The following is a 27,425-nucleotide window of genomic DNA, read 5'->3' as shown; positions in this document are numbered from 1 at the left end:
GTGTGTGAAGTACATCAGTTGTGTTGACGAGAGCTCCCTGTTCTCCCTCTCCCACAGCTAATTTCACGTGTCTCTGTCTCGCTGTCCAGGTTTTATTGGGATTTGACCATGCTGCTGCTGATGGTAGGGAACCTGATCATCATCCCTGTGGGCATCACTTTCTTCAAGGATGAAAACACCACCCCGTGGATTGTCTTCAACGTGGTTTCGGACACGTTCTTCCTCATCGACCTTGTCCTCAACTTCCGAACAGGCATTGTGGTGGAGGACAACACAGAGATCATCCTAGACCCACAGAGGATCAAGATGAAGTACCTGAAGAGCTGGTTTGTGGTGGATTTTATCTCCTCCATCCCCGTTGACTACATCTTCCTGATAGTTGAGACCCGCATCGACTCGGAGGTGTACAAGACAGCCCGGGCACTGCGCATTGTGCGCTTCACCAAGATCCTCAGCCTCCTGAGGCTCCTGCGGCTCTCCCGGCTCATCCGCTACATTCATCAGTGGGAGGAGGTGAGCAGAGGCTGTGGTGCACTTGCATCCTAAGTCTTTTGTCCACTTATGCTGATATATTCCACAAAGGTGCCTTCATTGAATGCCCATTCTCCTGCTTTGTTCTGGTGTGGATGCTGGAGAGTTGTGTCTTGAGTGTAACGCTTTGCTTTGAGCAGGTTCCCAAGAGGGCCTTCAGCTTTGTTACTTAGTGACTTGAGACTGTGCTGTCTCCTTCAGGGTTGTAATATATGTATATATGTATGTAATATATGTATATATGGCCTGAGAGGTGAGTGCTGCAGGCAGCATGAAGTTATGAGCTGCCTGTGAGGGCAGCAGTTAGCATGTCGTGGGCCCCTCAGAGACTCAAGGGTCCAGAGACAGCAGAATGGAAAGGTCTAGAGACAGCTGGTTTGCAGAACCTGTGGCATTTATTTGTCCAGGTAACTTCTTTAACATCCTTAGGTCTTAAATAAATGGCTCAGTTATGTATTTATAGCCTTCTCACTTTCTAAATTCTCTGACATGGTGTTAAGGGGAAGAGGAAAGAAGAACATTCTGCAGACAAATAGAGTCTATTTAAAAACATAATGGTCTGGTGAAAAGCAAGAGCCCCACTAGCCTGTGCTGTTCCCAGAGGAATTTCAACATAGAATCATAGAACCATAGAATCACAGAGTGGCTTGGTTGGAAGGGACATCAGAGATCATGTAATTTGAACACCTCTGCCATGAGCAGGGTTGTCAACCACTAAATCAGGCACCAAATCAGGCTGCCCAGGGCCCCATCTGGCCTGACCTTAAGCAGCTTCAGGGATGGGACATCCATGACTTCTCTGGACGGCCTGTTCCAACATGTCACTGCCCTCTCAGTGAAAATTTTCCCCTGACATTTAATCTGAATCTCCCTTTTTTTAGTTTAAAACCATTCCCTCCTGTCCTATCACTATCTATCCGCGTAAAAAGTTGATTTCCCTCCTTCTTATAAGCTCTTTTTAAGTACTGGAAGTCTCCTACCTCTTCTCTTAAAGAGCCTTCTCTTCTCCAGGCTGAACAAACCCAGCTCCCTCAAACTGTCTTTGTAGCAGAAATGCTCCAGCTCTCTGTGTGTTCGTGGTACTCCTCTGGAAATGTTCCAAATGCTCCACATTTTTCCTGAGCTGGGGACCCCAGAACTGAATGCATTACTTCAGATGGGGCCTCACAGTGGCAGAGGAGGACAATCTTCTCCTTCTCCCAGCTGGCCACCCTTCTTCCAGTGCAGCTGTTGGTATTCCGGGCTGCAAGAGCATGCTGCTGGTTCATGTTAAGTTTTTCATCCAGCAAAACCCCAGGTCCTTCGCTGCAGAGCCACCCAAGGAGTTCTCCCAGTCTGTACTCGTATCTGTGCTTGCTTCAACCCAAGTGTGACACTTTGGCCTTGTTAAATCTCATTAGGTTCACATGGGCCCACTTTTCAAGCTTGTCCAGATCTCTCTGGATGGCATCTCTTGCTTCTGTCGTATCAAATGCACCACTCAGCTCGGTGCCATCAGCCAACTTGCTGATGTCATTGACAAGATGGTAAAGGATACTGGTCCCAAGACAGACCCCTGGGGGACACCACTTGTCCTTCACCTGAACACAGAACCATTGACTACAACCCTCTGGCTGTGACCATTCAACCAATTACTTATCCGCCAAATTGTTCACCTTTCAAACCTCGATCTCCAATTTAAAGATAAGGATGTGGTATGGAACAAGTTGTCAGGTTTCATGTGAGAGAAGTCACCACCTTTCCAGTAGCTTGAAAATCAGTTATTTTTTTTCCCATCTCTGTGCTCTCCAAAGCAGAGAGAAAGCTCCCTGCAGCTTTCTCCACATGCCAGTAGCATATTTTCAGGACAAGGAAAGCTGGTCAAGGCAATTTCATCTTCTTTTCCATTTTTTCTATGCTGCTTTGGAGCAGAGACTGACGCAGAGCATGATCTAATGCAGAGCGTGCTCCTGGGAATGTGAAGGGGAAGCAGCCATGCAAGTCATAGCTGGATCACACTGAGCTGTCAGAACACTAATTCATGACAGAGGCAAACCTTTTTCCTCCTTCCGGCATCACAGACTCAGAGAAAAAGTATTAGTGCATACTTCACAAATTTCACGCTTCGTCTTTGTAGCCTTATAATTTGTGAATGTTTCACTTGCAGCAGGCCACAGTGGCTCACTGAAGTTTGGGATGACTTTTGTGCAAGGTGCTGTACAGATGTAAGAGGGGAGGGGAGACAGCTCCAGCCCTTAAGAATTCACTACTAGGTTAATTTGATTCATAGCACAGACAGACGGGAAGTGCACTGAGAGATGGAGACAAATGAAGCAAAAATGTGTTCCGTGGAGTGACTCAGGGGCTCGGAGACTGAGCTGAGCAGTGAAATATCTCCAGCTCTATTGTCTCATCCCTTGGTTGCTTTGCTTCTCTGTCCTCTAATCTGAGAGCACTAGGGAAAGGTGAGTTGATGGCCTTTGAGTTGTCAAAGTGGGTCCTTCATACTGATTTACAGGTAGCTATGGCAGCACAAAGCTCAGCACTTGCTCAGTGCTGCTACTTGACTTCCTTTCCATAACATGGTTGAAGAGGAATTGAATACATTTGTGTTCATTGTACTGAATTTGTAAAAAAAACATAATGAAATGTAAGCAAATCAGCTCCCTTTCCCCATCTCACTTCTCACACAGTTTCACTGAGCAGCCATGTGTAATTTCACTGTTGTAAAGCAGAAAGGTGGGGCATTCTGCCCATTTGCTGGCCATTCTGGGTAGCAGGGCTCAGCAGTGCTGGGTGCGCTCCGGGTCGCTCCTGAAAAGCAGACACCCTGGAGTGATGCAGTGCTGCAAGTGGAAGGGACAGATGGTGTTGGATTGCAGTTGGAGACTGCAATGCAGACTCTGTTATGCATTGCAGAGCCCAGCAGAGCAAACACGACCGTCTTTTTTCAAACAGGGCTCGACCCAAGCAGCAGTTTTCCAATGACAGTATGGAACTAGGAGGTTTTCCACCTTCTTGAAAAAGAGAGAGAGACAAAGAGAAGGGGCAGTCTTTCGCCACTGGCGTGGTGCGTGCTACAGGATGACAAGGAGATGGGAAAGAAAAGTGCTTCTTCATCTTTGTGTGGGAGTAAGCTGTTGTGCTCCCTGGAGCCACGCTGACAGTTCTCAGAGCAATCACTGCTGCCATGGGAAACTCAGCTCCTTGCTTGTACCTACTGCTGAGACTGAGTCCTGCGTGCGGAGGAGAGGAGGATGCGCTGTACGCAGAGGTGTCAGTCTTTTTGCTCTGTCTCCTATGTGAATGTTGCATCTATGCATTAGTGTCAGTGTGAGTGAGTACAAGGATAAGTGGTCACTTCCTGAACAGCAAGCCTCTCTGTTTCTTCCCCTGCAACTGTCCATGCTCTGCATGAATTTATCACTCACCCTGCAGTGAGGAAGGAACAGCCTTCTGTAGGGCTGCAGTGCTGTAAAACAGCCAGCCGCTCATCAGTTCCAGATCAATGCTAGTCATGAGTCTGTGGGCTCAAGAGCCAGTGGTTAGAAGTGCCTGCACTGTTCTGTCTCAGCAGTAGATCACTGCAACGTCCTCCCCCAGATCTGAACCGAGCACTTTGGGGCCTGCAGCTTGGCAAACATGCTAAAGCAAAAAGACACACAAAGAAGAAAAGCAATCCATTGCGCTCATATTCACTGGAGTATGAAAAAAAGCTTAGTTCCAAATGTGGCAGTTTATTTGCATTATCCATTTTGCATGAGTTGTCCAAGGAATGAATTTACCAGTAGGGCAGAATATAAATAGAGTCTTTCTGAAGTGTCTGCCTGTATCTATCCTGCAGTCAGAGGCTTGACTGCAGTGTTGGAAGACTTGGGCCTGGTGTGCCTGTGTGTTATAAACTTCATGGTCTGGTGGTTACCAAGTGCATAAGCAGAGGTGCAGGATGCAGCCTGGATCTTTAGCTGTACTGCTAAAATTAGAGCAAGCCTGGGTACTTGTGTCACACCTTGGTCCTAGCCATGGGAGCAATCCAAAAACGGCCTAAGAGAAGATTACAGGGTTACATGTGATCCCTGGAGCAGCTAGAGAACTGCTGTGCTGGAAGAGGGGCTACTGGACAGCCTGAGCTCTCAATACAGCAGCAAAAAAGCCAGAACCCTGCAGAATGCAGTATGTGATAACTGTACACACCCAGCATAACCCTGCTTCACACTGGCTGGCTTGGTGGCAGCCCAGGGGAGCTCTTGTCATCTTGGCCTTTGAAGCACTCCAGCAGCTCTTCAGAGTGGCTGGGCAGGTTTGTGGCTCTTGGCATGTGAAGATGGGGGCAGGCTGTGGCTCACAGGCACAGAGAGCTGTTGTCTGTGAGAAACTGGTCCAAGAAAGCCAGCTCTGAATATCAGCATCTTACAAACCTCATCCCAAGGTCACCCAGCAGAAATAATGAAAGCAGAACAGTGCCATGTAAACCATACACCCAATCAAAATGCAGTGCAGATTGTGAGTGTTAAACAAAATTCCCTTTAGGTTTTCATGGGCGGAATTGATTGAATTTTTTCTTTTTGTAAGAGCAGTTTGCTGAGCTTTCCCTCTTTGATGCACAACATCTACCCCAGTGTTTGGTGCCAGGAGGCTGTAACCTGTGTTTAAGATCGAGCTATTGTGACTCATGAGCAAGGGACGTTTATTGGGATACCAGTAAAGTCCTGCTCCTATAAATTGGTTTCCAAATAGCACATAAGCAGCGCTAGCCAAAACATCTTGATCTCAGAATCTTTTCTGAGAAATTATGGTGGGAAGGAAAGGAAATAGATGGTTTTCAAATAAATCAGAATGATAAGAGATTATCATAAGTGATGGGATTTTTGAAGATTTGTGTCGGATAAAAAAGAAGATGCAGTTTTTAACTTCAGTGCCTGTGAAGAAAAGGACAATTTATTGATTTTTTAAACTCTTACTTCAAGGAAAACATGGAAACCTTCCTGATTGCTGTCATTTTCTTCACTTGAGTGGCCACATTATACAGAAGTTTCAGAATAGACGAAATGCAACTTCTCAGGTCTGCTGTTGGCCACAGATTGCATCATCTGAAAGATGACATTGCTTTGAGGAAGATTCAGAGATATTCCAGAAACGGATCCAAAGTCTCGAGGGGTTATGTGGAAGAACAAGGAGAGAGCTTCCAAAGAGTGTGAGAATATGGCTCTCAATTGATTTTCATTTTCATTTGAACAACTAATTCCCCTCGGTTCTTCTGACCTATTTGTAGCCTTCCTTCAATTAAATTAAATTAACATGGCTAGTGGCCTGGGGGATGTAATGTTAGTCCAAATCCATAACCAGCTCCTGAGGGGGGAGGAGCTGGGCGAAATGTTTGCACTCAGGCAGCACAGCGGGGTCCCATTCCGTGAGCAGTTCAAAATAGCTGAGCAGATTTGTCATCGATACGATTTGCAATTCTGTCGCGTTAAATAGCAAGGCAGGCCCATGAGAGTAACTCATTAAAACCTCTGGCCACCCTTGAGTACAGTCAGACTCAGCAAACACAGGAATGAGGCAGGGAGAGGGAGAACGGGCTGGGTTTCTTCCTTAGTTTGCGTTACCTAATTTCTGAAGGCGGCATTATTAAGCATTTGTCTTAATGTCATTGCAAGAGCTTATTAGAATCATAATGCCTGTTGTGGCAATTTGCATTCTCTCTGCACAGTGACCCAAAACTGGAGCATCTTTTCCTTTTAGAAAAAATCCCGGCTGCACTGCAATCAATAGCAAAAAACTAATGCTGACATATTAGAAGGAGGCTGCTCAGGATTTTACCCTGGCCTTTTCCATCAAGCTATTTTCTCCTGTGCAGAATGTCGTTGTGAAGAGAGGACAGGTGACCCAAGTAGGCAGGTGTTCCTTATTTCTGTACAGACACTGCATCTACCAGCACCTCTGGGCAGGTAGTGACCCCTGCCCTGTGCCACCTCTCAGGAGAAAGACACGTAAAAATTTTTTCTTGGCAGAGTTTGTCTTCAACAGGAGGCTCTGCTGCTGTAACACAAATTAAGCTTTCCACCTGTGCAATGGGAGTGCACAGTTACAAAGACAGTATCATAAAAAATCGCTTATAATGAATTACAAGGAGCAAGGCAAATATTTGAATAGCTGCACAGCTACAAAGGGTGCCATAAAAAGGAAAAAGCCTTTTCTATTTTTTGCAGTCACCTTCTGGCAGCGCTTAATGCGTCTCCTGTCAACAGGATGGGATGATACGGGGAATGGATGGCTTGAGGGGCTGGGAGTAGGGCGCAGAGCCATTTGTCTCTAGGTCAGTAGTTCAGATCCTGCTTGCAGCAAGTGAAAGCCATTTGCCATCTCCTGGCTGTGTTGTCTCTGATGTGTTCCTTGTAGACAGGTACCTGCACGACAGACTCAGCTGGGGCTGGCCCTGGTAAGCCTCAGGCTCCCCTTTGTAGCAGCAGAGGGGTTTCAGTTCCCCTGCACACCTGAAGTCCCCTTGGATCCTGGCATAGGGCATATAACAGGAGGGTCTTGCTGGTGCCCAGCCTCCTGCTCCTTGTGTCACAGGGCTGTCAATCTGCTCTTTTACACTGCCCTGAAATTATAAAGGTTTACAAAAGAGAAAGGCTGAGCTCCTAATGATCCCTAATCACTGTGATAGCCGGTTTTCCTCCAGCCTTTCATTTTCCTCTTCCCTCTGGCTCCTCCTGTCCTACTCCTTCACTGGACGCTGTTTAAGTTCCCTTTCTCAGAGCTCACGTCCCCACATCTCTCTGCCAGCACCAGCTGCCCGCAGCTCGACTCCCATATCTTGCAAGCTGCCTGCTGTTCTGCTTCAGGCCATTGTTTTTGGAGAGGACTTTCTGGCAGGCCTTGTTACTGCTGTTGTGTCACAGTGACAGAAGGTCCTCAAGGAGGAGCATGGCTGCATGGTGTTGCCTTTTACCGTAAGAGACAAATATCAGCACATCTTGTAGTCTGTAGGCATTTACTGCACCCTGGGGCAAGTGCTGTTGCGGGGCTCCAGGAAGGCCAAGAAGGCTCAGTCTCTCTTGCAGACCAAGGTCACTTGGGCAGAGTGCAGTGTTTGGACCTGTGGCCCTAGAACCATCACTAGATAATGCTGTGAGCTGGGGAATCCATCTGCCTTGCTGAGCAAAGAAGGTAGCCAAAGGCAAACTCTTACTTTTAGAAGATGCTGTGCACGGAGGAAAGGGGATAGAGTGATGTCAGCTGTGCAGAAGAGGCAGGCCCCATCCTGCCTGAGTAAGATCTGTCCTGAGCCTCCTCTTCTCCACACTGACCCATCCCAGCTCCCTCAGCAGCTCCCCATAACGCTTGTGCTCCAGACCCCTCACAGCTCTGCTGCCCATCTCTGGACACGCTGCAGGGCCCCAATGTCTTTCTGGCAGTGAGGGGCCCAACTCTGATCACAGCACTCCAGGTGCAGCCTCACCAGAGCTGAGCACAGAGGGATGATCGCTTCCCTGCTCCTGCTGGCTGCACCACTGCTGACACAAGCCAGGATGCCACTGGCCTTCTTGGCCACCCAGGCACACTGCTGGCTCGTGTTCAGCTGAGCATGGACCAATATTCCCAGGTCCATTTCCTCTACAGTTTTCCAGACACTGCCCCAAGCCTGTAGCAATACACAGGATTAATGTGGCCAAAGTGCAGGACCCAGCACTTGGTCCTGTTGAACTTCATCCCATTGCCCTCAGCTCAGTGATCACAGCTGTCCAGATCCCTCCTCAGGGCCTTCCTGTCCCCACTTCCTCCCAATTTGGTGTCCCCTGGAAACTTACTGAGATGCACTTAATACCCTTGTCCAGCTCATCAGTAAAGATACTGAACAGGACAGGCCCCAGTACCGACCTCTGGGGAGCACTGTTCATGCTAATACAATGCAAAACAGCCTTAACTTTCTTTGCTAGTTTGAGGTGAAAGGAGGAAAAGGTCTTTCTGGGGAAGGACAAGCTTCACTCCTTCATACACAGAGAAGTACGAAGGTTTAATGGGCAAGAGCCTTATTGATGAAGTTATTTTCTGAGCACCGCTGTGAAAAGAGCTGTTTTGAAGACAGTTTCAGGACATGCAATTATCCAGTTTGCCAGCTTAATGCATTCAACTTAACCTCATTTTTATGAAACAGAAATCAATGTAGTAACTTTTTCAGAGCAGAGAGATGACATTTTATTCTTGCTTTTCCCACAAGGATGCATATTTTTAAGCTTCCTCTTCTTCTTTAACTCCTCCCTCTCCCAGTTTTGATTAAGCAGGAACACCCCAAGGGCTAGAGGAAAGGATGAGGCATTTTCCATGTTCCCAGTCAGAATGGAAAATGTTTATGCAATCTTTTTGCAATGCATGGCAAAATTCTCCTTCACTTTATAGAAAAGAACTCAGAACTGCATCTATGACCCCAGTACAAGAACCTTTTTTCATTCCAATGCCATGTCACCAAGCAAGAATTCCAATATGATGTTGATGATGCTGATCTTCACCCCCAAGGTTCATTCCAGGGAACAAATGTCCCCCATTCTCTGCCCTTCCTGCCTCGGTCACTCTCCTTCACACTTAGGGATGTTTTGCTAATGATCCCTCCCTTCGTTTCTTCTCCCCTTCCTAAGCAGGAATTCCTTCAGAGCAGCAGCAGCTGGAGCTGTGCACTGGATAATGTCTCTCCAGAAGCTCTTCAACAAGAGTGCACATAGAATTGGAGAGAGCAGTGTTAATTGCCCTCCTTGTGATAAATATGCCACCTCTCAAGTACTTCTACCCCTAGCACTTCCTAAAGTGCCTTGCACCACACACAGGGTATTTTAGTCAAGGAACAAATGTAAAACTGTAAACTGGGCACTGTTCCTGCTCTTCTGTAGAAACAGAGCCCTAACCCATTGTGGTACATAGATATCTTTACATTTTGTGGCTTTTCATCATACTGTGCTATGCCTAATAGCATTTCTCTTGAATTGTTGACTTGAGATAAATGAGAAGAGGATGGTATCATGCTTACTTTGGATCTTTGGTCCCTGAGAGGCACGAGAGAAGGTGAAAATTCAGGAATGCATTTCTCAAGTTTGGATTTGAGTCAAGAAGAGAAGATGATGGTCTTCAGAGTGTGCAAATGGACTTGGAATCGGAGACGACAAGCCCAGGGGAAATATTGAGGCCAGGGCCAAGACCTGAAGGTGACTGAGGACAAATTGGAAAAGAAGTGCTTGGTGCAGCACTGTGTGCTGCAGGCTTAGGAAGGGGAAGAGTTGGGGTCCACAGAACACTGCCCAGTGCTGAGGTGGTGCACAGAGCCCTGCTCCAGGAGTCTGCCAACATGGAGGGTTGCGTGGGGAAACCTGCAGCAGGTGAACATGGAGAGAACCTCTGCGTGCTGACAGTGACGAACAGTCAGACAAGCAGCAGCAGTGCCTCCTTGTAAACACTGGGAAGAAACTGTGAGGATAATGTCTCTTAAAGCAGCTGACAGGCCTGCTCTTCCTCAAGTCCCTGGAGGGGGTGGAAAACAGTTAAGACACAGCAGCTGTGTTTGTTGTGTTCTTTTTTTTTCTTCTCATTTATATATTTTTTTTCACCCAGCAAACTACCGGGTGCTAATTCCTCTTGATTTGCTGCATCTCAGTGCAGCCCAATTTGGAGAGGCTGTCCCTCAAATAGGGTTGATTAGACTCCTCTCCAATATGCATCATCCAAACATCCACTAATTCCACTTTATCCCATCAGTGTGTCTGGCTTTTCTGATGCTACAAAGAATTGAGCTGGAATTGTCTAGTTAATTATATAAATTGCATGCAGCCAAAGTCCAGAGGTGTCTGTCAGGGCCCAGCAGTGACCACCAATGAAAGACTTTATGCAGAGAAGCAATTTCTAGTCATTGTCTCACCACCACAATTGAAAGCAAGTGAGAGAGAGGGAAAGAAAAGTGTGATTCAGGTTAATTGTACTTTCCCCAGCAGGCTTTCCCCCCACCCCCCAGGCTTGGCCTATGCATGAGCCTTGCTCCTCTGCATTCCAAACACTTCCACTAAGATCTGCTGCCTGCCAGTATGTGCAGGCATCTTACCAGCTGGCTTTTTCAGCTGATAAATCATCCCAACCTTGTAGGTACGACAGAAGATGAATAAGGAGTTTCTCCTTTAGCTCTCTGCCCTCCAGATCTAAAGACACATTTGCGTTTTGTCTTGAGAGTGAGGCAGACCCAGTCTAACTCTGGAACGGGAAAGAAAAATGGAGGAAGGAAGAAAGCAGAATGAGGAAAAATGAACGCTGGCGAAGGCCTGCTGCATCACCACGTCTGTCCTGGCACTCAGCTATCTGATCTTCAGAGGCTGTTGTAAGATAAGTTTTAAATGCCTCCAGTAGCAAGACACTGTCACTTCTCCTGGGAAGTTCATCTTGCAGCACTGCCTTATACACCGTGAAAGAGATTATTTCCAACTACAGGAGATTGCCTTGCTTAGCCAGGCGCTGACTGCTTTAGTCCACAGAGAGCATGTGTGCTGAAGAGCGGAGAGCTGGTCTGTGCTGTTTCCAGGTGGAGGAGATTGGTTTCTCCAGCACAGAAGGCAAAAGGAAAGGTCTCTCATATCCACTGTGAGGAAGGGGACTGAGTGTAGCAGGTTGTAGCTCCATCCTGCCTTGCTGCCGCACACAGAGCTTCCCATGGCTGCATGCAGGTAGAAGCAGTGCAAGCTATGCGTCGGGAGAACTTGAAGAATCCTTTCTGGAGCTCCTCTCCTGACCCTTGGCAATGATGCTGCTGGAGGCAGGATACACATGACGCTGCTGCTTCTCTTATTCAGATTTTTGCCCCTCTCCTTACCCTCTTCAAGGTCATTTCAGCAGTTGGCAGGGAAGGAATAGTGCAGTCCATTTTAGGAAGATGGAAAAAACCCTTCAGTTTGCATCCTGGCTCACTGTGAGTGCTGGGAATGCAGACAGTGAGCGATGGAGCCAGGCTGGAACACGTTCCTCTCTGGCCTTTACCCTTTCCGTCCTCCCTGCCTTCCCGAGGCAGAGCATGCTGTGAGCTTCTGCAGGAGACGCTTCCTTTAAAAGGAACTTTTATCGCAAAGCACTTGCCCCTTATCTGCAGACTTCAGATGGGGACGTGCTGCTCAAAGTGCTGATTGGAGACACACAGCAGCTGGCAGCAGCTTTCCTTCTGCTGCTGAAGGGAGGTAGCTCCCTGGATCTTGCTCCCAGCCTGGCTGCAGCAGCGCAGCCGCCAGGCCAGCCATGCACGGTCACAGGAGAGGCAAGCCTCCCCCTACATTCACCAGCATTGCAGAAAAATAAGCACGCATCTGCTGGCTTTGCTCAGTAGCACTACAGAAGGGGAATTTTACATGTCAGAGCTGATCATACCCTCACCAAGTGTCTGTGTGCTTTGGTGAGGCTTGCACAGTCCCTTTGGAAGCTTGTAGTGTTTCATCACCCCTGCTCAAACTTGCCCCTGGGTGCTACAAGTGCCGTTCAGCAAGCTCCTGAGAGTGGAAGTGTAGGGCTGCTCTGCCATTTCCTTGCCTGGGAAATGATGCCCAGCCTGAGCTGCAGGATGTGCTGCTTCTTTCTGCCTCGTTCATTTTCCCTTCCTACTTCGACACCCTGCAGATGGAGGGCAAGTGGCCTCAGAGCCCAGCGTTTGAACCTGATGAACTAATGGGATGAGGGAAGGAGTTGTAGGCAGTGCTACAATCAGCCATTTGAGTGAAGCAGTGCCTACAATGATTCTCTAGCAATTTTTGGAGTAATCTGGATGAAAAGTTTCCCGCTTTCCTCCTTCCTAGGGAAGAAGTGAGCTATAGGACACCATTCCAGATCTTGCTGCACTGTCTTAGGTGGGCAGAAATTGTTCTTGGGAGAGACCTCTCAGATGGGACAGGATGTTTGCATGTGATTGAAGTGGAAAGACGGGATGGAGGATATTTTAATTCCCAACAGGACTGGGCCCCACACAGAGGCTTCCTGTTCCCATCACTTATCTGTGGATGGTCAGTCTGACAGCTAACAACCAGCCTACTGCCTCTGGGACTGGCAGTTCAGCACACTGTGGGCTGCTTTCTGGAGCTGGAAGGTGGCAATGTTGTACCAATGAGCCAGCTTAATTGACAGCTGGCCCAGAAAAGGAGATATGCTGATGGATAGGAGGCAGCTGCTAACTCCAGATGCCAGTGCTGGCATCAGAAAAGAGGCAGGAGAATAGACCAGGAGCACGCCAGTGGTGGGGAAGTGAGTCTGGGACATAGCAATGTGAGGGGGCTGATGCATGATGGCATTGACAGCTTCTCTGCTTCTTACTGGGAAGACTCAAAGCCCCCATTTAGGGTTTTCCCTAATGTATTCTACCCCTCACCCTCAACATTCCTCCTCAGTTCTCTTTTCATGTCCAGCAGGTCTGAAGAACCCATTACCAAATGCTTTCTCATCAGTCTCATCAGATATGTTTACATCCTGCATGAGGTTCAGTCTGCAGATGAGAGAGGGGATCCCTAATGAAATTGTAATGTTCAGATTGTTTCTGCTTGGGAGAGCTAAGAAGCTCAGGCTCAAATACCAATCACTTGCTAAAAATTTGGATGCAAATATAATCCTTGTGGAGTATGAGGTGCGTGGGTTTTTAGGGAATTCTGAAATATGATGATGATGCTGCAAACCCACCAGATATTCTTTTAAGTTTAGAGAAAGAAGATAAAACCCCTTGTCTTATGAGATTTCAGCTATGTCAGGGATAGAACTGGGAAATCAGAGCCCATAGTTTTGACTTCATACTAAGCCCCAAACTAATGGAGCAGGCTCATATCTGGATTCTCCCATTCCAGCTTTGACTTCTGAGGAGGCCCAAGTTTGGTGCTCAGCCTTTGCTTCATGCCATGCTGTTTTACCTCATCTTTCTGAGGCTTCAAAACAGCCTTTCTTACCACACACTGCTCTAGCAGAACTCCTTGGCTGCAGCTTAACTCTATTTGCTTTGTGGAGGAAGAGTACCATAGACACAAAGAAAATAAGTAATAGTGTTTTTTAAAACAAAGAATAACTTAGTTGTAGTGCTGAAGCTTGTTGAGTTCAGTACCTTTGAATTGTTTGGGAAGAACGTGCCTGCTGCCCTGATCCCATATGTTACAGCTGCTCCTGCTATCTACCCCCTCTTCCTGAGATGCTTGTGTCCTCACATTTTTGGCTTTGCCAGAGCTTTATGAGGTTGAAGATCCAGCTTCATTTATAATCACTGCTGACAATAATAATTCTGCCTTAGGTTAGAAGTGCTTGTGCAAAGACACTCGTTACATCGAATGCAAAGCACTGAAGCACAGCACTGGTCCCACCCCCATCCCTTCTTACAGCAGAATGGCTCTCCAGAGCAGAAGTCCAGTCCTGTGTTGAAGTTTTACTACTCTGTTACCACTCTTTCCAGTGGCAGAAATGGCAATGCCCAGCCTTTCTGCATTCCTGCAGTCACTTCAATAGGAGTCTGAGCTTGCCTGCTGCCTGCACTGCCATGTGAGCATGCATCCAGACCTTAGTCTTCTTCCAAGGCAGATGGCGTGAGTATTTTCAGCCCTCATTCATTCATGGTCTGCAGGGATTGAGCAGGACAGAGGCTGAACACCATCCAGGAGCAGATCCCTGGAGATACTCAGCCCTCCTAAATTCACCACGGATGCTTTGAACCCGTGCTACATCTGCAGCCCCCATACCTCTGCATACCTAGCACTTGCTTGGAGCCCGTTCTCACTTTCCACTGCAGGTATAGGCTCTGTGTACCTAGCCTTAGCTGGTGTAGCACAGCCAGTGTAGACACAGCCCCTGTAAAGCCCAAAGAGCCACACAGGTAAAGCAGATTGTACCCCCGACTTAATTTGTCTGAATAAATATTCAGTGCTATTGACAAGGGAGGCTCGGGTGCGGCAGCATGCAGTGAGCTGCTAGGGGATTGTAAAGAATGATCAATGCTGTCATTTTTATGTACTTCATTTCCCCTGGTGATTTCTCAGTGCTGCCACCATCATCTCTTCTGCTCATTTCTTCTTACGCTGATGGGGGTGAATTTTCCTACTGCTGCACTGGGGGCTTTCACAGCAACGAGGTGTCATTAAATCAGACAAGGCAGCAGAAGATGAAGAACGATCCAGACTGTAGAGGGCAAGGCAGGAGAGGTTGAATTGAGCAAGTTGTGAAGTGAATTCCCAAAGGACTCACTTTTTTTCCAAACTAAGCAAGAAACCAAGCAGAGTGAGGAGGACAGCATGAATGCTAAGGCAGCTCCATTCCTGTTTCATAGTATTGCTGCTTTGTAGAAGATTCTTCTGTGTGATTTCTTACTGGCTGGTTTCCTGCTGGAGGTGACCAAAAAGCAGAACGGGGGTTGAAGGAGCACAGGGTGGAGATAAGCATTAAAAATGGATGTAAATCACCATCATAGGATAACTGGGGATAAGAATATCCCAATTTTAGACACCTGGGCTACCTCTGCACTGTAGGAGTAAAGGGAATTCAGAGAAGGCTGATGAGAATGATTGAGAACTACTTGGAATAAATCAGAAGTTTGAAATTCTTTCCTTTAAGGGGAAGAGATGAAAAGTAAAAGCCTGTAAAGCAGTCGGTGGGCTGAAAAAAGATGAGGGCCATATTTATGCCTGCTGTACACAACAAGGATACGGAGCAGCCAATGAAATTGAAAAGGCAGAAAGTCCCAAATGAATTCAAGGAAATACTCTTTCAGACAGCACGCATTCAGACATTGGAGCTTCTTCCAGAGACAACATAATTCAAGGGCAGCTTGGGTGTCTATGTGAGCTATACGAAGAACAGTTAAAAGGTAGGCAAGAGCTTCAGAAGGTTAAAAAACACTCCTGCTTCCAAGTTTAAATCAATCTCTCACTATTACACATTCAGGTGAAGCCTTCCAAGGAAATTGGTTATCTTCCCTCTGCCTGATGCTTCCTACGCCGTCTTCTGAACTGATTCTGGTTGCTGCCAAAGAGCGCTCGCTGGAGCACTTGGAATCAACATCAGTTGTGATTTGACCTTGTTCTGCTCATGTGGTTTCATGCGAACCTAGTGGGATTATTCTTTGTGTGAAGGAAGCCAGGCCCACTGGCCAGAGGAGCAATGAATCAGGAAAGGGAGGTGGGGCATCTTTCCATCAGGGCGAGAAGGAGAATTTGGGTAGATGCAGCAGCAGGGCCATTTCTGAAGGAAATTAGCAACACGTGGGCCAGAGCAGGTAGCTTTGTATCGGTAATCCTATCGTGGAGCGTGCCTTTTGGAGAGAAACACCAATGAAATCCTTTCTGCTCACATGATACAACATAAAGAAGAGGTTAATTAGGACTTTGCTATTTGTGTGAGCCTCCTGCAGTGCCTTAGTGGTATCTGCTCCATTCCAGCAGCGACAGACAGGGACCTAGTACCAAATATCTCCTCAGGAAGAAGGGATAGAAACCTGCATATTGAAGGGTGCAGCCTTTTAAAAGCTGTTGTTGGTATTCAGGTGTCAAAGCTGGAAGGTTTACCTCTAGGACAGAAACGCCCTGTGCAGTGTGCTGCGTTGTGAGCTGGGAGGTGTAGCTCCAGACTCAGAACGCAGGGACAGCAGCACAGTCTTACAACACCATAGTATTGCACTTGAATGTACAACACCCCTGTCAAACTGTTATTATTACTAGTCTTAGTTTGATACTATTAGCATGATATTATTACGTGATACCCCAAAAAGAGCTGTGCAGATCTCCTCCTTGTCCCTGGCTGCAGCTCTGGGTATTTTTGCCTTGATACCTGTTATCAGGCACCATTTCCTGGTGCATTCCTAATTAAAATGGCAGCCTTTAGGGACCGAGTTCCTGCCCAGCATGTGTTAATGAAGGGTTAGGAACATTTTAGGTAGTGTTTAAACACTGCTTTTAAGCATCTTTATTCTGACTTAAAGAACTTTGCTCTATAATCATCCAAAGTATCTATATATAACCACAGCAGGATGCTGTCATATTTTCATGAATATAATCTACTGCTTGTTGGTTAAAGAAAAAAAACCATCAGCTATCTCTGCTCCAAATCCACCAAGCAAGTGACAAAATGCACTCAGCCACTTCCCCCTTTTCCCCCTCCTCCACAGGGCAGCACAGCCTGCTTGCACCTGGGATGCTGGCTGCACTGCCTCCTGCAGCTCCTCTTCCTCGAGCTTCCGACACCTCAGCCTCTGCTCTGGGAAGCTTGCAGAAGGGCACAGGTTTTCTTCAGCGTAGCACCCAGAGTTCTTTTCACTGCACTGTTCTTTTAAGAGATGTCTTCTCGAAGGTGCACGTTGCAGTACTGAAAAGGTTACACTGCTATTATTATTCTAACAGAGCGGGAGGGCATTTGTCTCTCCTGCTACTCGTCTTGGGCAGGATGCAACGTGTGGCACTGTGTGCAAATAAACTCCCATCAGTCTGTGCACTGAAGTCTCTTGGCTCTCAGCCTGCAAACTGCTGAGGTCCCCCAAAAGATGATTCAGATCCTTGTTGGAAATGTTCAGACCAGCCTTCATCAAAGCAATTTAGAAATAAAACCGATCCCAACAAAATAGTTTAAATATGTGTTACTGACAAGCAGACTCCAGCCTATCCAGCAGGCTGGCACCCCTCTGTTCTCCAGTGGTACGCTGCTGCAGTCAAAGTATTTTTTCACTGCTGTGTCAGCTGCACCTTTTTTCACCTGCTGCCTGTGAAACATTACTAGCAAGAAAAAGGAAGTGCCCACAGTGGCTCAATGGAGATTGCAGGCAAACTCTCAGCCCGTCTGAAAACCAGACCATTGTGCTGAGCATCCTGAGCCTGTGAACTCTGCTCTCCTTCAGATCTTGGGTCACTGAGTTTACAGCACGAGGAGCCTCCAGAGTCTGCTCGCACTCTGTGCCTGTGGTGCAGGAAACTGTTTCAGGCTCCAGGGTCACCAGGCTGCTGCCTTTCATGGGTGTCGCAGTCCCTAAAAGCACAAAAAAGTCAGAGGTGGTGGAAGTTGGGTTTGGTTGCTGAGGCTGTAATCAAATTAAACGGGAGGATTGAGTTAGGTGGAAGGCGCTCCATCTCCCTGCAGGATGGGAGCGGGCCTGGCAGGCAGAGCTGGGCTATGAGCAGCAGTAGATTACATTTTTGTACATTAATATAATCAAACGGAACACAACAGCAGCCTCAGCGGGCAGATGCACCAATTTGAAATTTACATTATCTGCTCTCTTAAAAAGTGGGAGGAGAAAAGCTTGCCATCATTCCATCGACAGAAAGCCTGATCCTCTAAACAAATGCCAGCTGCAGAGCTAGAAGAGATCAGGGTGACAGTACCTGGAGCTGCAGCCGAGCTGTGTGACTGCCGCCATCGGGTCCCACAGCGGGCCCTGCAGGGAGCTCTGGGCTGCATCACCCAAGGAGAACCTGCAGGAGTTCTTCAGAGAGTTTGCACTTACTGCACAGGACCTGGTGGGGTTCTTTTATATCCCAGCTGCCAATTGTAGGAACCTACGTCAGTGTGTTCAATGACAATTTTGTTGTCTTGTTTAAATTCCGTTCTGAATCTTACACTAAAACCTTCAAATGTGATGGAAAGGAATGTGAAAACGAAGGTCACTGCTAATACGTTTTGTGACAGCTTACTCTAAGAATATGAACTGTGCTTGTTTTACAGGCAATCTGAATTTTGAGAAGGTGATTTTCTTTGTCATTTGAAGGATCTCTTGATCTGCTTTTCTTTCTTCCATGTTCTCCTGTGTGTTTATGGTTACGAATGCTGTTGGCAATCCTTAGTGCTCTGGGCTGGGCTCCTTCCTGTATGTAAATGGAGAAGGAGAGGCACTGTGACAGACCAGTTCATTTTTGCTCTGCGTTCTTAATAGCAATGAAATGCTTCGGAGGGAACGTGTGATGAATTCTAAAGCACCAGCTCTACAATAATCTGCTCACAGGTAGATTTATTCCTCACTTTTTTTTTTTTTTTAAGCCTTGAAGAGTATAAACCATTTTTTTAAAGTTATTATTATTCAGCCATTTATTTATTTAGGCATGTATGTAATATCCTGCCAAGTTCCTGGCCTCAAGCATTCCCGCAGCAATGTATTCCACAGTGTTTGGGGAAAAAAGGGGCATTTTCTCTCACCAGTTTCTTCAGTTTCATGCAGATTTTAGCTTCCTGGCTGAAAATAGCCCCGTGCTCTAAGGGAAGGAGTGTTGCTGACCTAGGTAATAGCAGAATGTGGTCAATATTCCCATCATTATTTTGTCTCATTACTTGTCCACGTTAGCTGGTTTAATTGGCTTCGTGCCTGGTAGCTCGATGGACTCAGGGGGTGCCTTCCCACTTAGCTCAATGAATTTTTGATCAGGCCACAAATGAGGTCCTTCCGACAGAGCCTGCAGCCTGGGCTCACCTCTGTCATGAGTCACCCATCGATCCCCTCCTCTGCTGCTCAGCGGCCCTTTCCAGCACTGAATACCTGCACTGCTGAGGGCTCGCGCTCCGAGCAGTCTCAGAACTCGCAGTGCTCATCCTTGATGCTGCTCTCAGGCCATGCCAGGCTTTGCCCCATTTTCAGGCCAGCCATGTGTCTTGTCTTCTTCTCGGGTATTTATGCTTCCCTTTCCCTCAGCCTTCCCAGATATTTCTTTCCCTTGCTGTGTCTATGTATAGCTACCAAGCGAGACAGACCTTTTGGATGATGACTGTGGTCATTTTTAACTTCAGAAAAGCCCGTGACCTATTTCCAAAAGTGATTCATTGCTAGCCTCTCAGAAGAATTACTATTCCCAAAGATGCAGATAAGAGCCATGAGAGATTTAAAAAAAACGCCTAGGCAGGTAAGATATCTAATTCCCACAGAGAGCTAGACACCTAACCTACTTACAGCTCTGGGGCTTGATTTTTTTCTCCTTTTTTCCAAACACATTCAACTATATCAAGAGATACATGAGTGCTGTTGAAAATATGAGCTGTAGGCGTCTGAGAACAGAGCCCTGCTGAAAAGCAAAGGGGCACATACCCCAAAGTCATGGAATCATAGAATCACTCAGGTTGGAAAAGACCTTAAAGATCATCCAGTCCAACAGTCATAGAGGTTCTGCTCCCAGTCCTCACACTGCAGCTCGGGAACATGTTCTCTGAGATCTGAACCACAGAATAGGTTGGGAAAGACCTGTAAGATCATCCAGTCCAACAGTCAGCCTCACCATGCCCGCTGACCACGTCCCTCAGGGCCACATCTCCACAGTTCCTGAACACCTCCAGGGATGGTGACTGCACCACTTCCCTGGGCAGCCTGTGTCACCTCACTACCACTCTTCATGAGCAGAAATTTTTCCTCATATCCAACCAGAACTTCCCTAGGCACAACTTGAGGCCGTTACTTCTTGTCCCTTCATGCTGCAGGCTCCATTCCTTCCATCATGCTATCTGGCATCCATTGCAGGCTTACAACTCAGTTCGGTGCAGGCAGAATCCAACTGTTTTTATCCTAGAGGTTTAAAGAAAGCCACACAGGAAAGACAGTCGTTTGAGTTGTGCTAGAAAATATTTTTAAAAGTCTGTGTCATGTTGCCGTGGTGACAAAAGTTCTTAAAAGGATGAAGATTAAAGTCGAGGCTGAGAATGGTGGCATGGGGAGGGAAGGGGGGCTGTTGTCACGACAATGTGCACTCTGAGAGTGCAAGAGGCAAAACCCACGGTGGTGGCAGGCTCTTTGGGGTTTATATATATCTGTAAACAGCTGCCATTTATGCCAGCTTTCTCAGTGCTAATTAGTCCTGCTATTTCACCTTTCTCTGCTGTCAATATTTTCCGGTAGACAAAAGTCTCTGAGGAGAAAAGGCTTGGATTTAATTTTGGCTTGGGCTTTCTGCTGCTCCTTGAATACGGCCCTGTATCTCACAACTGGAGAAGCAATTCCAGTAGCCAGAAGCAAGCTGCCTGGGAGGAGTTAAATTACCTGGGGAGCAGGTAGAGGCTTGCAGGTGTGCATTGTACTCTTGTAGAGCCTTAGCAGCATCTTGTAGAGCCTTACCAGCTACTCAGAGGCCACTTGTCCCTTCTTCTGCTTTTGTGCTGCTGGGGCTGTTTCTGAGAGCACCTCCTTGGCTCTGCTTAGAGGCCACAATCCATGAGCAGTAGTTAGAACAACCGGCATCCCCAGATTTGGTCCAAAACTTCGTTGGAAGATTCTCATGCAAGTGGCTTTTCGCTTTTATGTGCCTAATTTTGCCCATCTAGAATAATGGAGATAACACATACACTAGAGACACTGAAGCATGCTAGGTTAATGTCAGCTGGGCGCCTTGAGACCTTCAAATGAAAACTACCTCAGCAGCACAAAGGATTATTATTTAAAGTGTAAAATCGACTTGGATATCTCTCCTAACACCTGGCACTCAGTGCACTCCCCTCAAACTCGCTGCTGTTGCAGGCAGCCCTGTGACAGGCACCCTTCTGAGCATTAAACCTAATGAATCATGGGCCCGGTTCTCCTCTCACACTGACTCAAGGCAGCATCAGCATCTCCACTGACATTGCTTATGTCATTTGGTGCAGAGCAAGCATAAAAAGAGAATCAACCTCAAACTCTTGCCTTCATCTAAAACTTGATCTTCTGGCTATAGTTTTCCCTGCTGGCACAGCAAAAAGCAGGCAAAACCAAATCCCGCACCACCTCAAACTGTCAGGCTCATCCCTGAGTCTGCACGCTGCTTGCAGATGTAGCTGTGCACCACAGATGATTTCCCATCTCCAGTCCATCTGCTCTGTGCTGCCTGGTGCTTTCTGCCTCATCCCAATGCAATCTGGATCCTGAAGCTCTCTCCTTCCCATGCTGTTGTGCTGGTATGCCAAACACAGTGTGATCTGCACAGCCCAAAGCAGTCTGACCCAAAGGTGATCCTTTGTAGGGACTTCTGCTTCTCACTATGCTCTGATGTTGTAAATAAGGCCAATTGCATTCCCTTACTTAATTTTCCCCTCTTCCCAGGCCTACTTTTAGCAGTCAGCAGTCCAGGCTGTGCAACAGTTGCCTCAGATATTCAAGGTTTGTCTTTATATAGCACAAACAGCATTTCTTTTATTCATCACTCAGAACAAAACGTATGGCCTGTCTTGTTACTCAAGACAACAAGCCTTTCGCATTAAAATTAGCTTATGTTCTGGCACAGCTTAAATGTGGCATCGCTGGAAGAGCAAAATAGTTGGAGAGGGATAGGAAAGAGCAAGTAAAAGGGATGATGATGCATTTCTCCTCATCAGAAGCTGAGATCTTTTGTGTTCCTTTGCTGAAACATGGTGTTTCCCAATGGTTGAATTTCTTGAGGAGCTGCTCCCTCTCTCAGCTCTGGTTTCTTACACATCTTTAGCAGTATCAGAACTCTCAGGGTTTTGGCCCTTCGTGTGCCCATGGCTTCTGTGCTTCAGTGCTCCAATGCATGCAGTGCTTTGTGTGCACCCTGCAAGTTGTTTGGCTCCCTCCTTCCTCCAGCCCTCCAGGGTGGGTCTGCATATCTAGCTCCCCAAAACCTCTTCAGAGCCTCTACGAGGAAAATGCATCTTCACCTCTGTTACATACAAAAGTCAAGCACAGGAAAGAAGAATAAAAGACATCTCAACTTGCTTCTGTAGAGTCAAGGAGTCTTAGTGTGAGTGGAAATGCATATTTCCTCATAACAGAACAACCTTAACTCTGCCCCCTAGCGTACTCAGAATAGTAGATGATACTGTTTTAGTTCTCTTTTGAGATTTTTTAAGGTCTTTTGATTTTTAAGCCATAAATTAAAGTGTAGGTTCTTTGCTTTCCATGAAGCTGGAGCACTGTCACAGGTACTTGATTACCCACAGGGGATTTATCACAGTTTGCATTATCTGTGGTGTGGCTGCAGACACCAGATCTGGCTTGGGACCAGCAGGCTTTCTTAGTTTGGATGCAGTGCTACAGAAATCCTGCTATATTGCCTGTAGAGGTAGTGAAGGGTAACAAGCAGTTTCACTGCTCTCCTGTGGCGCAGAATCTGTTTGTAAGCCTGGTGGATGCAAGGCAGCTCTGTGCAGAGCCAGCATTCAGCTGAGTGACGGTGCCTGCTGCTAGCTGTGTCTGGCAGGGTGTCTAGCTCTAGCTCAGCCACGCTGGCTCTGAACAGAATCATTGCTACACCTCTGTATGGCAGTCCCCAGGCCCACAGGAAAACCCTTTTGTTTCACACACAGCATCTCCAGTACATGCAGAGCCAACAGGGACCTGCAGCTGCAGACCTGAAACAGGCAGGCACACTGATGCAACGTGGCTTTCAGGGAACTAAGAAATTCTATTGACTGTTGGTTTGGATAGCCACAGTGAGTTATATGCCAACATGCAACAATCAAATGTACAACTTTGACTTGACTCAAAGCCCTTGTGTCACTGCTAGAGCCAGATTCCCATCTCTCTGAGGTGTCTTTGATTTCTTCCAGCTCAAATGTTCAGGACGGAGGAATTGCATTGCATTACAGAGCCAAGTGAGGAATGCTGCGCAGTTATTTGGGGCTGACAGGATTTCAGATTCATACTCTTAGGATGCTGATAGGTTGCTTGTACAGTGTAAGCTGGATTTTCATGATGGGGCCTAGAGATGATTTTGTTGAGGAAAGTTTAGGTCCTTCCACTTTCCCCAAGCTGTCCTTTTAGCAAGTGCTGCAAGGAGCCCTTGGGCCAGAGGCACAAAGCCACCTTTATAGCAGAGATTCTGTTTGTTTTGGATAACCAAGTAACAGAACTATTGGCTCTATCAGAAAAAGCCCTTGGAAGCAGGTGCTTCTAAGCTTGAATCTGTGCTTCCTCCTCCTCCTTCTCCTCCTCCTCACCCTCTTTTTCCAAATCACAAACAGCTGAAAGCTGGAAAGCACCAGCAGTTCCAGGGAAGAAGGTGTGATGCCCTGGGACCCAGCTGGGGTTATGATATGACAGGACAATAAAGCCCTGAGTATTAATGAGGAAAAGCAGAGAAGTACCAATTACCACTCATGTTCCTTTGCTTCTGGTTCAACCATTCTAGAATGTTTCTCCCATCTCTCCCTGGTGAGCTGTAGATTGCTTATAGATTGCACTGCAGCCCTGGCTGAGACCCTCTGCAGCACATTCCTGGATTTAGTATTCCCTGCTGTATGGGGATCTGTTTACAGCAGGAACTTCTCAGAGGAAAGGTGTTCATTCTACTCCTGCACAGTTATTCCTATATGATGTAGGACGAGTGCTTCCTATTTTTCTCTTGCAGGTGAATGCAAATCTATTTCAAGGAGTAGGAATGAGCTGGTAGCTCCTGTGACTGACATTTGAAATGAGATTTGTGTCACCCGTGGTTCAGACGTTTACAGCTGGAGTTCATTAGCCAGCTCACTTTACAGGTAGCAGAGAGAAGCAGGACTTCTGAGGTATGCTGCTTCCCCTTCTCAGGTCCACAAGTGCTGCAAGCCAGGTATCTTGCCTTCAGGAGGTGTGTTTCAATCTCCAATCCCACAGCAGGTGAGCTGAGTTCACCCTTTAGTGTTTGAGAGGAGGCAGCAGGACCACATGGCAGAAGCAAAGCACCTTTGTTGATGCAGTAGAATAAAGGCTTGCTGCCCTAGCCTGACCAGAATACATCCCAAGCATAGAATAAGCTCCATTTCCATCTATGTTTCCTCTATAGCATCCATTTCACTACTTATAATATGTTAAAGGGAGAAAGGCACTTCCTAAACCTGATAGGGTCTCTCCTTGTCCCTGGCTGGAGTTCCCTGAGCTATGGGAGTGTTGGAAATCATTGAAAACTGTGCATAGATGGGAGAGGAGAAGTCGCTGGCACAGTAAAACCCTGATAATGCATAAGATCTGCTGGGCAATCCATCTGTAAACTGCTGCTCTGGCTTCATTATAAGCCTAGCCCGTGGCTGTCACTCACATAGGCTGGATTCACCTTGGGTTATCTAAGTGAGAATGATTGTTTCTGTGATTGGGGGGGAAAAAAAAAAAGGTGAAACCAGTAGAAATTATTTTTTATGAATTATGTGTTCAGCTTTCATACTGACCTATTGAGTCAGCACTGAGAGTCGGATTTCTTAGAACAGCCTTTCATGCTGGATTTTGGATATTTTCTTCTTTTCAGCTCAGAAATATCATTAGAATGGCCTTTCTCATGCTAAGGGACACTGTGGACTCCAGCTGCACCTTGGATGCAGTGGAAATAATGGGGTTTAGAAGCTGTTATCCACAGCATTCATCATTCTGGTTGCCAGCATTCTTCTGTGACTCCCTCCTGGTCAGGATTGAGCATATCAGCTTCTAATGCATACAACTTCATGGCATCTTGATTAGGTAGAGGAGTGTTAATGTCTGGTGTGGAAACAAGCATTGAAATCGAACAGCTAGCTCTGACAGCAGAGCAATGAGCCAATTTAGGGAGCTAAACTGATAAGCATTCCTTCATAACACCAGCTTTTTGCCGCCTTAGCTGCTTGAACTGATTCACTGTGGGAGCAGAGGCTGGGCCCTGATATTGGCAAGAGTGGCAGGTACTGCTGGGAGTGGCTGCAGAGACCACTGGGTTAAGAGCAGCAAGCAGTTACATGGTTACAGCTAGCCATGCAGGCACATAGCTGCCTGTGGCCAGATCACCCACTTCAGATACTTCCCTGATGCACAGGCAGCCTCTTGGTAATCACTTTCCCTTGCAGAGGTGATTCTCAGCAGCTGAGCCACCCACTGAATGTGGCCACCTTTCTGCACAGGGGCTCTGGAGTTGTTCAGCTCTCAGGAAGTGCTGGCACGCTTCTCCCTGCAGTTTTGGTCACTGGTTTAGGTGAGGATGGAGATGTGGCAATGGGGCTGGGCTGTGCAGCCTCATCTGATTCGCAGTAGTTGTGTTTATTCCCCACATTCCTCTGCTTTTTGTTTCCTTCTATTAAATCCAACTAAGACACTGTGTCACCAGATTGCAGGCTAAGATGCAAAGCAGCCAGGCTGCGTGTGCTTTCAAACCATGGGGAGGTCTCTGGAGATGACCCAGCTGACAGCCGTGAGCCTGTCTGCTTCATTCACACACAGCTGTCCACATATTTCATTCCTCCAGCAGCAGCAGCAGCATTGCTGTGTGAGGGGAGCAGTGATTACCATTTCTCCAGGCAGAGCTCTAGGGCAGGAAGCCATGGAATGTGGCTGTCAGGCCTCCATCCTTCTTTGATTTGCCACATGGGAGAGAATGTCAGGTGTGTTGGGGTCTCTGTTTTCAGGGTGATGTTGAAGTGAGAGCATTTGCCTCGTGGTGGGTGATCGAGCTGTCTTCTTTGTGTGTCCCTGCAATCCATTTTCACTGGAGGGGATGCTCTCTCCTGTAGAGGCATGCATTAATCATCAGATTCTGCAGCTCGGAGCAGCTACATTGAGTCCATGGCTGTGTTGATCTGCTCTGGATGCTGCAGATGTGGCAAAGCCTGTCCTGCATTGAGTTTTTGACAGGAACCTCAAGGCTGCATCCAGATCCCTTCATCAACTGTGTTAATGGGAAGAGAGACCAAAAGTGGCCTCTGTGCTGAGTCACATAGGGTGACCATGCTCTCCAGAACCAAGCTCTCCTTCTCGCTGTGACATGTTGGAAGGTAAGAGAAGCCAAACCTGGGCAGATATGTAGCATAGAACAGAACTTGTTGGCATGCCCAGTGTGTCTAGCTCTCATCACAAAGCTGGGCATAAAGGAGCCAAGCACTTACAATGTCTCCACGGTACACATCCCCCAAAATAGTAATCCATCAAGTAATTCCTGACTGCAAATGTGATTTCAGTGATGGAACACCCAGTTTCCACAGTGTGTCCTGCTTCTGACTAGTACTATGGGCAAGAGGGCTGTAAACAGCCTTGGCACTAGAGAGCTGGCTGCAGAGCTCTGGTTGCCATTCCCTTTTGCCAGGTTTCTGAGTGTCCTTGCTAAGAGCTGCCTAATAGCTCTGGCATTTTTTCTATTTCTTCAGCTTCATGTAAGCACCATTTCCTTCATGTCACACTGAAGTGATGCAGCAGCTGGTACAAAAAAAAGTTGCATCGCAACCTCTTCTAGAAGCCTCTGCCGAGTTGAGGGCCATTCTTTCTTACATTTGATGCTTCCAGAGACTGCATTGAACATCCAGTAAAAAGATAACTTCTGCCATTGGTTGGTGCATCACATGTATTCAGCAGGAGCAGAAATCAAAGAAGGTCACTGCGGTTAAAAAGATGTTATGATGGAGTTTATTTCTGAGGCGTGGCTGATGTTCTGGAAATATTTGCAACCAATATCTTCTGTAAGAGGAGTTATGGAGCCTTCAATGTAAATTGAAGGCAGAAATCAAAGGGCAAGAGGGGTGAGTGAATACAATTTTGTATTTTGGTTTTTAATCTGTTTTTCAGCTGGTTCTGCTCACATACAGTGACTGACCTGAGCTAGGCTGATGCAGCCTTTCCTGTTACGTTAGCAAGGCTCTTGACCCTGATACTGCATCTAATTTTGCTGGGTGGGTTGGGGAGCTGCCATCTAATCTGCTCCTGGTTGTCCCGGCAGATCTTCCACATGACCTACGATCTGGCCAGTGCAGTTGTGCGGATTGTGAACCTGATTGGGATGATGCTGCTGCTGTGTCACTGGGATGGCTGCCTCCAGTTCCTCGTGCCTATGCTGCAGGACTTCCCTGATGATTGCTGGGTATCCCTCAACCGCATGGTGGTAAGTGCTTGCCCCTTGTATCCCCAAGCCACTGCTCACAGCATCACCTTTCAGTTCCCCATCTTCTGCCGCATCCTTTTAGGGCTTTTCTCCCCTATCCAGCAGGCACTGGTAAAGCCACTTTGGGCACGGGGACTCCCTGGGGACAATTTCAACAACAGGACTGCAGAGTAGAAACCAGGCAAT

General features: G+C 47.1%; 1 protein-coding gene across 1 annotated transcript in view; it reads left to right on the top strand.

Annotated features, from left to right (window-relative positions):
- Nucleotides 1–27,425, top strand: part of HCN4 (hyperpolarization activated cyclic nucleotide gated potassium channel 4) — a 95,083-nt gene that overhangs the window by 29,708 nt on the left and 37,950 nt on the right. The window contains exons 2-3 of the mRNA XM_042885709.1: nt 90–513; nt 27,078–27,239. Of these exons, the coding sequence (XP_042741643.1) occupies nt 90–513; nt 27,078–27,239 (586 nt within the window). The remainder of the gene's footprint in view (nt 1–89; nt 514–27,077; nt 27,240–27,425) is intronic.

This window comes from Lagopus leucura, unplaced genomic scaffold (genome assembly GCF_019238085.1).
Source record: "Lagopus leucura isolate 7727_CA_CO unplaced genomic scaffold, USGS_WTPT01 Super-Scaffold_100052, whole genome shotgun sequence".
Taxonomy (NCBI): Eukaryota; Metazoa; Chordata; class Aves; order Galliformes; family Phasianidae; genus Lagopus; species Lagopus leucura.
The sequence above is the reverse complement of the archived record's forward strand: the minus strand, read 5'-3'. Positions and strand labels throughout refer to the sequence as shown.